Here is a 12554-nt window from a genome sequence, read left to right on the forward strand (position 1 = left end):
CCAAATAAATTTTCAGAATTTTAATAAAATAAAATATTAATATTTACACATAAAATAAGTATATTTTTAAAAAATAGGGGTGTTACAAATTTGGTGATATTTTGTTCTATCCCGATTTCAACTTCCCACACTAGTATATATTGTTTCTACTTAGGAGTGTGAACGAGCTGTCTAATGATGTGTCTTATGGGATGCTATCTCTCAATGCCCTTATTTTTTAGACTTGTAAGGGGATCAGCTATGAAAAGTTTAAGCTGATATAAGATTGAATTTACTAACTATTAGATTAAATATACTAACTATTAGATTAAATATTTATATCTATATTCATATTAGTTTGGAAAAAAAATTTTGTGTTAAATATAAAATTTCAGCAAATCTTTTCTTTTTGAGCTAACTTTTAAAGTAAAGTTAAGCTCGCTACATTTTATCTATATAGTGTCAGAGTCTACTATAACTTTAATATTAGACCACCTATAAATATTTATACTTGCAAACTTTATATTTCGGATATTCATACTTAAATATGAAAGAGTGTGCCACTTTGAGATTAAAAAAATTATGCTAAATATAAGATTTGACAACTTTCCTCTTTTTAAATTAATTTTTAGAGTAAAATTAAATACAATTCATTTTCTCCAATATTTATTATTTTTAATCTCAATCGTTGTCGTAGGACAACAATTATGAGCCAACTGAACCCTTGACGATTTTCATCCACAGCTCGTCACTGGGACGTTGATTGGAGGCCATAAACCTACACAGGTCTTATCATTAGGACGTTGCTCGGGGATCAATCGAAAAGAAGCCTATCTAGCAAATCATGCTTGTCTTGACCAAAAAGACATTTGCTACCATAAAATCGTATGATCATCATTCATCATAAAAAACGCGGGATTTGGCATCTATTAACTCACAAATTAAACTCAATAATTGGCTTTTAGTCCCAAGCGCAAGAACTTCTACAAACTACATCATACCATTCCCATGAAATGATGCTGAGACCGAGATACCCTATAAGAATTGAGAAGTGTGAACCTCACTTTTTGCCCCGTTTATCTGACGAGGAAATCGGTTGCTTCATGTTGGAGAACGACGATGAAAGAACTACACGTTATTGCAATTATCAGAGTTGGAATAATGGGTTGCCTCATTCATGCGCAATTCGTTTGCGCATCACTTGCCAGTCAAATATCATATGGGAAAGAGCATCCTGCGTTGTTCATATGATTCTTAAGCTAATCCAACATCTGCTTAACAGATGAAACTTCTGGCATCTAAAGCCCATATCACGTGCCCCAATACAATAGTAGCGCTCAAAATAAGTAAACACAAGCATTTGTATGATAAAAGGCGAACTCGCATCTGAAATCAGCAAAATGCTTAAATTCTTAATATATTTTGAGAAGAAACAAATAAAGAACAACTCGACTAGTACGGATTGATTCAATGAAAAACATCAAATATGAAATCCCTATGCTCCCTTTTACTTTGGAAACCTCCGATTATGGCATCCATTGCAGATTCACAAAAAACACCCATAAACTTCAAAGATCAATCACACGAGATAGCTTCTGAATGCGGTTTAATAAGAAGTCTCCCTGCTTGATAGTGGCTTGGTAAAGAGCATTCTTTGCATCAGGCCGGTTAGTTTCAAGAACACCTGCAACCTTATCAATCTTGCAATGAAGCTTCCCCGCCGCAATAAAATGTGATAATTCCCTGAAAACATAGGGAAATTTGGCCTTTACATACAATTTCCTCATTTCACCATCAAGAACAACCATAGTGAGGGGAACCCAAAATTACAGGGAAGAACCCATGAAATTCAACCACTTACAGATCAATGAACTCCACTGTCACACCAAAAGCCTTTGCCATTGCTTCAATGGTAACGCTCTTGTAGGATTCTAAAAACTGAGAATAGACAACAGTTCTGACCTCCCTCATGTAATATCGGAAGTGTGGATGCAGATAGCGGTCAAGTTTAATTTGCTCCGTGAGGCCAGCTGAAGATGAAATCCAATAAGAAACCAACAATGAGACATACAGCCCTAATAAACAGTGAATAAATCATAAAAGAAAAAACAACCGTTACAAATGCCTACATGATAAAGACAGTTTGCTGCAGGAGTTGACAAAGCACAAGAATCAGGACATAGTAAACGAAATTATAGTTAGACTTCTACTCACCAAATGCTGAGAAAAATGATTTGTATTGACAATCATATAGAGAATTTAAAAACTCAGAAAGGTACGGGATTTTCCCAATCACTGTCAAGATCTCAGGAGCATCCACTACCTGCCAAGTTTAGTTAAAATTAATATTCATAGGAAGCGTGCAGAAAAATGTGAGATGAGAAGCCAAATGACAACCAAAATTACCTTTTGCTTCAGGGAAACTCTATCCAATGATATTATGCTTGTAAGAACAGTATAAAATATGAAGGTGTCATAAGGGAAAAGTTCATAGGTAGTGAAGGTTGAAATGGAATCCAAAAACAATTTTGCTGCCTTCTTGAAATTCCGAGTGGACATGCAATACAAGCCTTCATACACCTTCAACCGGTTCTTCCTTTCCCAATCACCTCCCTCTTCAAACAAGCTGGCATCAGGACATAAACACATAAGCCAAAACACTACTTGCATGCTTCTGGAAACACACAACCAAAGCAAAAATGCCACTTGACAAATTAATGTTCTACTTACTTTTTTGCTTTGTCAATGCTCTTGGAAATGAGATCAAAATCCATGTAGAAAAAGCCAAGCTGTAAAGTATAGAATACCAAGTCCATTTTTTGCCCAACTGCAACTGTTTTGCTTTCTGTCACCTTTAGTTGCTCCAAAGCTTTCTCCTGGGCAACAGATGTGCGAGAAAGATATTACTGAAACTATATGGAGAGAGGAAAAAACAGACAGGACTATAAACACGGCTAATCACAAATCTTATTCACCTTGTCACCAGTTCGAATGTAGAACAAAGATTTGGCCAAATGAGCTTCTCGAACTTCACTTTCACCCAAGTTTTCTTCAGCATCAGCAATCCTAACGAAGACAACCAAATAAACAAAAGTTACTCATGAAGAAAACTGGTAACCCAATTAACATTTCAAAACTACAAATTATTCAATAATAGTTGTTCAATCAGACCAAAAATAAAACCATTAAAGGATTATCCCTTGAAATAATCTAATTCAAACATCCTCATCATTCTATCATAACATTCACCATCAGTGCTTCAGCAATTATTTATGATAATATGTTATCCTTAAAATATAGTAGGTAAATTAATTTAAATCCACAAAGATATCCTAGTGAACAAACAAGATTAAAACCTTACCGGTAAAAAAACAAAAGTTTGTAATGAGATTATTGCGCTCATATGCCTATCTTAACATCATAAGAGGAAAACAAAAGGTAAGTAATAAAAGATAAAAAGAAAAAAGGCTAGGTTGAATCCGATCAATCATTGTAGTGATGCATCAAATAAGCTCATCTCCCTCAAACACTAATTAGCTCTACTATAAATTTCAGTTGACTCCAAATTTCCAAATCAACGATGGTTCCAATTATGGTTAACTTTCTCGTAACAAACTTATCCACAGTATCATATTAAGGGTTTTCTTGTCAAATGCATTATTTTTATGTAATGAAAACATTCACATACACAAAAGTAATCATTCATCTCACCAAAAACAACAGAAGGTGACAAATCACAGTTCAGACTAGAATATATTTAAGGGATATATATATATATATATATATATAGAGAGAGAGAGAGAGAGAGAGAGAGAGAGAGAGAGAGAGAGAGAGAGAGAGAGAGAGCCCAAGAATGGAAAAGCATTTATCATTTCAAGATTGTTATTCTTTGTCTGATGAATCAGCACATGACAATGAATTACTCAAGATCATTTCTCAATTCCAAAACCAACTTTTGGCATCTCTCCTCAATCTAAAACACAATAGCCATGCACAATCAACCTGGGAGCCCACGTGGTGCATCTTCAACAAGTTTAGATATGACTGAATGGCTCAAAACATACCTCAATCACAATATAGATTCTCTAAAAAAATGACTCCTTCAAAAGCATATTCTAAATCTCAAAACCAAGTCCTTGTTTCATATTTTTGGTATACCTACTTAACGCCTAGCACAAGTAATAGAAACAATGCACCACTCAACCAAATGCCTACATCCTCTACAAATTTAATCCACTTGAACTGCATGATAAATTTATTCAAATAAATGCATGTGGAACTCTCAAACCTAAGAAATCCCACTTAATCATCTAGCTCCAGTTGTCTATAGAATATCATTTATTGGACTCATCTCTCATTCACTGAAATTGTGAAATTAAAAATTGATCTAAATTTATTTAGTCATAAGAACTTCAAAAGAACTATTTTTAACAACATCTAGAATGATACATTTCCAAAATGCACTTTTTGGCCTCAAAACCACAATCCCAAATGGAGCCTTAGTAGCATCACCAAAACTGTGTTTCAATTTCTATATCAATAAAAAATTCACAGCCAACCAGCTAGTTTCCTACTAGAGCTTAGTTTTGTGTTGCGTTGAGCAACCATTAACAACTAATAACTTTATCAATGACCAATGTTGAGCCAAATCAGATAAATAATAAAGAGGTTAGTTGAGTTGAATTGAGCACACATCAATCAACTAACAATTCAATCAAGGAAAAATGTTAAACAGTAGAGCCAAATCTAATAAATAATAGAGCATACTCAGACTGTATAGCTTAGCCATGCCCAAAATGAAAAAAGCATGTCAAGTTATTACCTCATACATTTGATATCCTAATCAACCAAACAGGAAAAGCCAACCCAAATTAAAAAAAAAAAAATGATAAATCCGAAAACACAAAAGAAAACTCACTTCTCATCGAGCCTCTTGAGCTCCTCCTCATTCTTCGCACGCATCGAATCCAATACGTTCTGATCCTTCTCCAGTAACCCTTCGCCCACTAGGGTTTCGTACAAGGGAACCATATCTAAACAGAAACCACAATAAAATTCGAATAAGGACAGATTCAACTAGGCAATTACTAAGCTGTGAGATATGAATCGGCAAGTTACCGTCAGCTTTGACGGCCGTAAAGACCTCCTCCTTGAGGTGGACCTTCTCAATGTCTGGGACATCGGGGTGGGTTAGAAGGAAGCGCTTGTGAGCGAGTATGAGGTGCGGTTGCTGAATTCCTTCTTGCCCTTCCATTAAGGGTGACTCAGTGAGTTTAGATTCTCGAGTTTCCTTTTCTGGGGGTTTTGCTTGAGCAAGGAGGCAAGGAGAAACCGAATGATGCTAAATATGTAAGACTTTGCCGGAGCTATTTTATACGACTGTAGAGGGTTATTTAAGACATAACCCTCTCAAATTATAGACTCCATAAATTAAACACATAATCAATTTGTTTACAATTTGTGCAAAGAGTTTTTAAGCTCAATTCACTTATTTAATTAATAAAAATAAAATTTAAAATTTAATCATAATTTTACTAAAACTCAATTAAAAAATATTAAATAAATATCATAAAATTAAAGTCTTCGTAAATAATAATAATTACTATTTTGATATATTTTAGTGAAATTATTAAAATAAAGTAATTCAATTTTAATATTTTATTTGTTTACTAAAAATAATTTAAATTTTATTTAAATTTTAATTTTTTAGGTAATAACATTATATAATAAAAAATTTTATATCAATAAAAATAAATTTTTATGTATTTAAATTTTATATAATAATAAATATATAAAAAATTTATGTCAACAGATAAATAATTAAAATAATTCAAGTTTAAATTAATTAAATAAACTATTTACAAAAAATTATATAAATTAATATATTTTAATTTAATTTTTAATTTTAAAAATTATTAAATCGATACAATCCAATTTGATACTCATTAAAGACAATAAAATATGAAACAATAAAGACCCTCATTATAAAAAAAATTTTTATGGTGATTATAAAGAAATTTGTAAAAACTTATTATCGAAAAAAATAATTTGACATTAAATGCATTAAATTATTATTTTTTAATTAATAAAAAATAATAATTTTAAATTATTCAATTTAATGTGTGCATAAGTGTGAGTTGAGTTATAAAAACCTTAGAAAATATTGCATAAATTCAAAAAATTAAAAAAACTATAACTCAAATTATCAAATTGAACTTAATCCATTTTATTATAAAAATTGAAGATATTAATTTTATAATTTATTTTATTAATTTTAATTTCAATATTTTCTAAATTAATCTGATGAATTTAATTGAAATAAATATGTTAAATCCGATAAAGTCGACTCATTCACACCCTTATTTGGATGATGGAAGCTGGTAGGGCTGAGCAGAATTCTGTTCAAATCGAAAAATCGAATCGAATCAAGTCAATTCGATTCAATTGGTTTGGTTTTAAAATTTAATTGGTTCGGTTTGATTTTAATTTATAAAAATTTCAGTTATTTTGGTTCGGTTCGGTTTTGAAGAGAAAAAAAATCAGTTAAACCGAATTGAACCGAATAGTGATTTATATAGTCAAATCGAACGAAATCGATTTTTGAATTAATTTATTTTTATAGAAAATTTATGAATTATATTTAATTTTATATATATTAATTATTTAATTTCATTGATTAATGATTATTAGGTTCAAATCAAAGTTAAAATTAGACCAAATAACTTGAAAATTAAGTCTAAATTAAAAAGTCAATAAAAAATCAAACCGATTGATTTAAATCGAACCGAATCGAAATAAAGCGATTCGATTCGATTCGATTTTTCACCAATTTCGATTCGATTCAGTTTCTAAATTTGATGATTCAATTTTTATAATTTAATTCGATTTAGTTCGATTCGATTTGATTTGAACCAATTGCTTACCCCTGGAAGCTGGCATATTGAAAAGAAAGACACAAAGGCGAGTATCTTTTTTACTTCACCGAAGGAGAAGGAAACCCATTTTTACTAGATGAGCTTGATTTTAAAAATTATTATTTTATAAAAATACAAATAAAACGGGTTAACATATAAACTGATAAAAAAAAGATTTTATTTTATATTTACTAAAAGATATATGATTATAAAATTATTAAATTTTAATTAATGAAAAAATATCAACTAAGCAATTTTAGTTTTATCATAATTCTTTGACAATGCGTGAAAATTAAATTATTTGATTAAATTTTATAATATTATTAATAAAATTTAATAGAATCTTATTGATAATTTATATTGAAATTATTTATTATTTAATTTAATTTTTAATTGAATTTGATTGAATCCATTCAGCTGCTTTTGTGAAGCTTCTGCATGTGTACATGGAGAGTAATTTTGCTGCAGATGGGCTAGCTACTTCAGCTGCTTCTTGGCTTTCCCATGTGACCCTCTTCTTGGTACTGTTTCTTGGCTTTGCCATGTGAGGTTAGCCATCCCCGTTAGTAATTTTTCTGATCTACTCTGTATTTACCAAAAAAAATCTCGATTATCATATGGTTTATTAAGAAAAATATATTATATTTTCAATGTACTTAAAAAATGATATATTTTATATGGGAAGAATATATTCCTTATTTTGGAAAGATGGGGTTGAATTTAATAATTTTTTATTTATATCACTAAATTTAGTTTTCAATATCTGTAATTTTTATAAAATTTAATTAATTTTATGAAAAAAAAAATAAAATTTAATAACCTCTATAAAACACTCGAAAAATTGAGTCTCTGTTTAATATTTATCCGAAAATCATTGAATATGAGTCTATTTGGAATTAAATTAAAAAAAATATATTTTTTATTCTGGTGTTTTAATTATTATTTTTTTAAATAAAGAAAATAAATCTTATATATGCGAAATATATAATATCTAACCGGTATCATTGGATAATCCATCGTTAATCAGACACCGAAACCAATACGTTTTCTTTTTCTCAAAAGAGAGGGAAATTTTGCTTGATTTCGTTATTAACAATGGGGATGAGAAAGTGTGATGGTGGAACTCTTCTGCATGATACTGAATCTCGACTCGCAGGTAACCCATATCACAGGCCCTTCATTTTTTTAAAAAATTTTTTATTCCTAGCTAGCAATGATCAATGAGGTTGTATGTTTGTTCATATTCCTCCTTTTGGTTGTTGAGAAAACGAAGGAAAAGTGAGGAAAATTTGGAACCTTTTGGTACGGTACATGCTAATTTGTTTGCAACATAAGTAATGTTTCATGATGTCGCTTTTGATTTCAGTTGGGAATTTTCTCAGCAGCCAAGTTGTCTTAATTGAGCAAAATCAATAACACAAACAAAATCTCTACCCACCACACCTCCCCCTCACCCCCACCACACACCCCACCCCCCCCCCCCCCCCCCCCCACTCCCTTCCTGCGCCCTTCCCTTCTACTCTTAGTCGTTCTTTAGGAAGATACATTTTTTTTTTTCAATTTTTATGTTTTGAGGATTTTATTGTGGAGGGACTATATGGAGAAATTTTAATTCCATCTATCAAAAGTTTATGAGTATCATACTTAAGCATGACTTTTAATGGGGTATCTGCGTTTGATTTTAATGTGTTATTCCATGCTGCTTTTGATCCTTCAGGGCCAAAACCAATGCAATTTGCAAAAACAATAACGATCGGACCCTCCCAATTAATTGTATTATTAATTCTGTTTGGGCATCGGTTTATACTTGCCAGCAACTGAGTTGAGAAAGGTGACTTGTGTTGTAGTTAGCAATGTAGAGTAAAATTGTGTTGGATTGTCATTTTCTATAGGCCATGATAATCTGCACACAGGCATCTCTATGTGTGATTGAACTGATCTGTCAAAAATACTTGATGGATGATGAATAGGGAATTTAAAAAATGCTGATGTATGTTGTGTTCTGACAGAGGCTTATTCTCGACTGTCCAAACATCGCTCATGTTGGAAGCATATGCTAGCGAGCTTGTATTCTAATGGCAAGAAGATAAATAAACAACAGGCTGCAGAGTTTTGGAGATACAATTCAATACCCCAGTGTTTTTTAGGTACCTTCCCTTCTCGTAAGAGATCAAAGAGGAGGAAGCACGAGTGTAGAATTGCGAGAGTAATTAAAGAAAAGAAAAGACTAGATAGTAGAGAATTTGACAGATACTTCCAGTAAGCTATTGCCTTCAGTACACTACTATACTATGGCAAGAGTACATTTTAGTGAATTAATTTATTAATCATGTTCCCAAAATATGTTTGAAATTAGTAGAAATTTGTGGCGGAGCTTCTCAGAAGATAAGAGGACTTCCTTCACTTACCTGGATAGCTTGTGGTTTTACTGGTACATGAAGGCATCCTCTAAGGGGAAGGTGCTTACATGGATAAAGAGAAAGCAAATTTTTTTGAAGAAATATGTGCTTGTTCCCATTGTTTGCTGGTAAGATTCTTTATAGGCTTGGCAGTCAATCTATTCCTTATTGGTTGGTGCACAGGATTTTAAATAGTCAAAATTGTTATCTTTTTAGGGGTCATTGGAGCCTATTGATCTTCTGCCACCTTGGTGAGAGCTTTGAGTCAAAAGCCAGAACACCTTGCATGTTGTTACTGGATTCACTTGAAATGGCAAACCCAAGGCGCCTTGAGCCAGATATAAGAAAGTAAGAGCATTTTTTGGAATTGGGTTATTTTGTCAGCAATAGTTGCCATATTGCACATTAACATGTTTGTTATTTTTCAGGTTTGTGTTAGACATTTATAGATCAGAGGGCAGGGATGAAAATAAAAAGCTGATTTATAAGATTCCATTCTTGGTACCTAAGGTAACCACAATGCTCACTTTGTCATTGTACACATACCTGCGGATTTCACTTAAATTTGCTTCCATATGCCTTTTTGAAATATTTGTAGGTACCACAGCAAAGCAATGGTGAAGACTGTGGCATCTATGTTCTCTACTTCATAAATTTGTTTGTCAAAGAGGCTCCAGAGGATTTTAGCATCAAGGACTACCCCTATTTTGTAAGTAATGACAACTGCTTCATATATTAGAAAGTTTTATTGATAGAATGAAACTATTTTTCTGATGCAATGCAGATGAATCAACACTGGTTCAGTCCTCAATGCATGGACAACTTTTTTGCAGAACTGGATTTGTTTGGAAAGTGATTATCCTGATTGCTATACATAATATTGGCATTCTCCAATAAGCTATGAATGGTTTGCCAGTTTCTGTCATGGTTTAGCAATCACCATTCATGGAGAGGAACATTTTTAAAGTTCTGCCTTCTGTTTCTACCATTTGATGTATAATGTGATTTTTTTTTTTTTAAATGCTGGAAACCTGTTGTTTGACTACTGGATTGCTGCTAAAAACATGGTGTTTCTCATTGATCTTTTTCAGGTTCCTTGATTCCTAAATGATAAGCATTAAGGCATCAGCACACATTGCTTCCTCTTGTTCTTTCTCCTTCTTATATTATATTATTAAAAATCCATTGGATTTGCTACCCTTTATGATCATATCTAATTATGCTAATTTTACTAATTTCATAATATATTTTAATTAATATTATAATTATATACAGAATTAAATTCTTATTTATTTGTTAATGTAGATATTAAGGAGTTACCGCCACAAAGAGCCCAGAAAGAGCTAATGTGTCATTGATATCACTTATCTATCACATCACCTAGCTAATGTGTCATTTATCATTTTCCTTTATGTAACAGAAGAGTGGTCTTTTCAGAAAATTCAGCTATTTAGCTAAGCGGATTTTCTTCGCAGCCAAGGCTTTTTCTCCTTTTGGAAACTAAGTACCATCAGTTAGCCAATCCTTGACTGATGAGCTTCTGCAGTAACATCATTAAGTGCTTGTTAATTGAGTAGCTTAAACCTTGTTCAAGCAACTTCAATGGCCTAAAAGACATTAAGTAAAGCCCACATTTCACAATAAGAGATGTCTTAGACTGCAGTAAGCTTGGCTCAATTTGTTACTGTGAATAGTGTCGACACCATATTTTGGCCGAACCCCCGAAGTCAATCGACTTTGAAATGGATCCCCACTCGACATTTTTCGGTTACAAATGACTTGACCGATCTCCCATCTAGTTGATGGCTTTCCGATCTCTCGTCAAAGGAGGTCAAACAAATGTCAAGTCTTCATACCATCCAATCTCATTTCCAATCTCTCGTCGAAGGGAATCAAACCAACACCCGGTCCCCATGCCATTCGGTCTCGTCTCCGATCTCTCTTTACAAATGTAGTGGAAAATCATTTAGCTAATGCTAGAATCGGGTCCCACACTTGTGTGTTCCAGATATTTCTTAAAATAAAGTTAAAAGGTTTATGTCCGGTCCATTTCTCAAAATAAAGCTAAAGGTTTATGTCCGGTCTATTGATGATCCCGATCCTAAAATTCAAATCAAGTCTTTCCAATGTTCTAAAGATTTACTGGGTGTTTGGTCGGGGCTCAGCCCGATCTCAAGCTTATCCGTAATATTTTTCCGATCTCTCATACTTTGGTTAATGGTTGCTTTTAAAGTTTACCGTCCAGTGCGTGCAAAACAATTAAGTACTTATACAATTTGGACATTTTCCGATCTCAACAAAAAATTGAGCAAAAAGACTTCATTTCATTCCAAAGTAAACATTTACAAGTCATTCGGCTGGAGGATCTCCCCCAGCTTGATCTCTCGGTACATTTCGCTCATTCTCCCTCTCTCTCTCTGATTCCTCCTCGCTCTCCTCTTCGTCTCGAGGAGCCAAGTCCACAATCCAAGAGAAGTCTTCCTCAGGATAACGCCTCCTAAGCTCAGCCAAGAGGTTGCTGTGGACGTTCACATAAGCACCAGCTTCCCTCATTACAGCCTCTTCTTCTTTCACTCTGAGTTCTTCAGTGAGGCAAGCGACGTCAGCAGTTCAGAACGCCCGAGCCTCTCCGAGTTTATGAGCCTGTTCGGCCAATTTATCCTCGTAAGACTTCATCTGACCTTCGAGTTCGGCAATATAATCTTGGGCGGATGAAAGTTGAGCTTGGGCAGAGGATGCGTCCTTGATCGCTTTTAGAATTTCCTGCCTCAGAAGATGGGCTTTTTCCCTGATTATATGTTGGTTCACCAAGCTCTCTACGCTCAAACTCATCATCTAGGCCAGGAAATCGTCAATGCTACCCGGGGTCAGCCTATTCCGATCGTCCTGACGGCATATGGTAGCGCCCAGAACTTTGGCCAAGCCTAGATTCTCCTGAATAGATCGGTTCTTCTCCAGAGAGTGAATGAGGACCTGGGCGCCGTGGGAAAGGGTCCTCACAGTAGGTTGGGAAGGTCCCCCTTCCGCACTCGAAGGAACAGGTGGAGGTGGTAGCTTTTCTTGTCGAGGGGGAGAAGGAGCTACCTCTACTTCAGGGACCGGTTGTACCGAAGGTCGAGACAAGTCTCCCGGCACTTCTCTCGAATCCCGCCTTGGCGTTTGTGATGCCGCGACGATCTTCATTTCCCGTACCTTTCTGGAGATCTCCCTCTTCCGCTTACGACTCTCCTTGGAAGCCTCGCCGCCCGCCATACCTGCATAA

At 33.9% G+C, this 12554-nt stretch overlaps 2 protein-coding genes across 6 annotated transcripts; one reads left to right on the forward strand and one right to left on the reverse strand.

Annotated features, from left to right (window-relative positions):
- Positions 1–1366: 1366 nt before the first annotated feature.
- On the reverse strand, positions 1367–5367 carry LOC110665291 (26S proteasome non-ATPase regulatory subunit 6 homolog). The gene is made up of 8 exons (XM_021825350.2): positions 5098–5367; positions 4898–5012; positions 2955–3045; positions 2710–2855; positions 2386–2605; positions 2194–2302; positions 1841–2009; positions 1367–1722 (listed from the first exon to the last, which is right to left on the reverse strand). The coding sequence occupies exons 1-8, from the start codon at positions 5231–5233 to the stop codon at positions 1548–1550; spliced, it is 1161 nt and encodes a 386-aa protein (XP_021681042.2). The 5' UTR covers positions 5234–5367; the 3' UTR covers positions 1367–1547.
- Positions 5368–7883: 2516 nt separating this feature from the next.
- Positions 7884–10438, forward strand: LOC110665292 (probable ubiquitin-like-specific protease 2A). 5 transcript variants are annotated; one of them, XM_021825353.2, is made up of 7 exons: positions 7884–8049; positions 8903–9152; positions 9250–9420; positions 9509–9640; positions 9721–9802; positions 9891–10001; positions 10077–10438. In XM_021825353.2, the coding sequence occupies exons 1-7, from the start codon at positions 7989–7991 to the stop codon at positions 10146–10148; spliced, it is 879 nt and encodes a 292-aa protein (XP_021681045.1). In that variant the 5' UTR covers positions 7884–7988; the 3' UTR covers positions 10149–10438. The 5 variants fall into 5 exon arrangements, with proteins under 5 accessions (XP_021681045.1, XP_021681043.1, XP_057996108.1 ...); XM_021825351.2 differs by having other exon boundaries at positions 7885–8049; positions 9253–9420; XM_058140125.1 differs by lacking the exon at positions 7884–8049 and adding an exon at positions 8069–8195.
- The last annotated feature ends 2116 nt before the right edge of the window (positions 10439–12554 follow it).

The sequence above is a fragment of the Hevea brasiliensis genome, chromosome 17, assembly GCF_030052815.1.
Source record: "Hevea brasiliensis isolate MT/VB/25A 57/8 chromosome 17, ASM3005281v1, whole genome shotgun sequence".
In the NCBI taxonomy this organism is placed as follows: Eukaryota; Viridiplantae; Streptophyta; class Magnoliopsida; order Malpighiales; family Euphorbiaceae; genus Hevea; species Hevea brasiliensis.

What these genes read in the sequence shown, in the direction of transcription:
- LOC110665292 (XM_058140125.1), top strand. Translation starts at nt 8,114, where the DNA reads ATGAGGTTGTATGTTTGTTCATATTCCTCCTTTTGGTTGTTGAGAAAA. An exon ending in CTTGTTCCCATTGTTTGCTG is followed by an intron (nt 9,421 to 9,508) that starts GTAAGATTCTTT and finishes TTATCTTTTTAG; the next exon opens with GGGTCATTGGAGCCTATTGA. An exon ending in TCAAGGACTACCCCTATTTT is followed by an intron (nt 10,002 to 10,076) that starts GTAAGTAATGAC and finishes GATGCAATGCAG; the next exon opens with ATGAATCAACACTGGTTCAG.
- LOC110665291 (XM_021825350.2), bottom strand. Translation starts at nt 5,233, where the DNA reads ATGGAAGGGCAAGAAGGAATTCAGCAACCGCACCTCATACTCGCTCAC. An exon ending in ACATTCGAACTGGTGACAAG is followed by an intron (nt 2,856 to 2,954) that starts GTGAATAAGATT and finishes TCTGTTGCCCAG; the next exon opens with GAGAAAGCTTTGGAGCAACT. An exon ending in ACAGTGGAGTTCATTGATCT is followed by an intron (nt 1,723 to 1,840) that starts GTAAGTGGTTGA and finishes CTATGTTTTCAG; the next exon opens with GGAATTATCACATTTTATTG.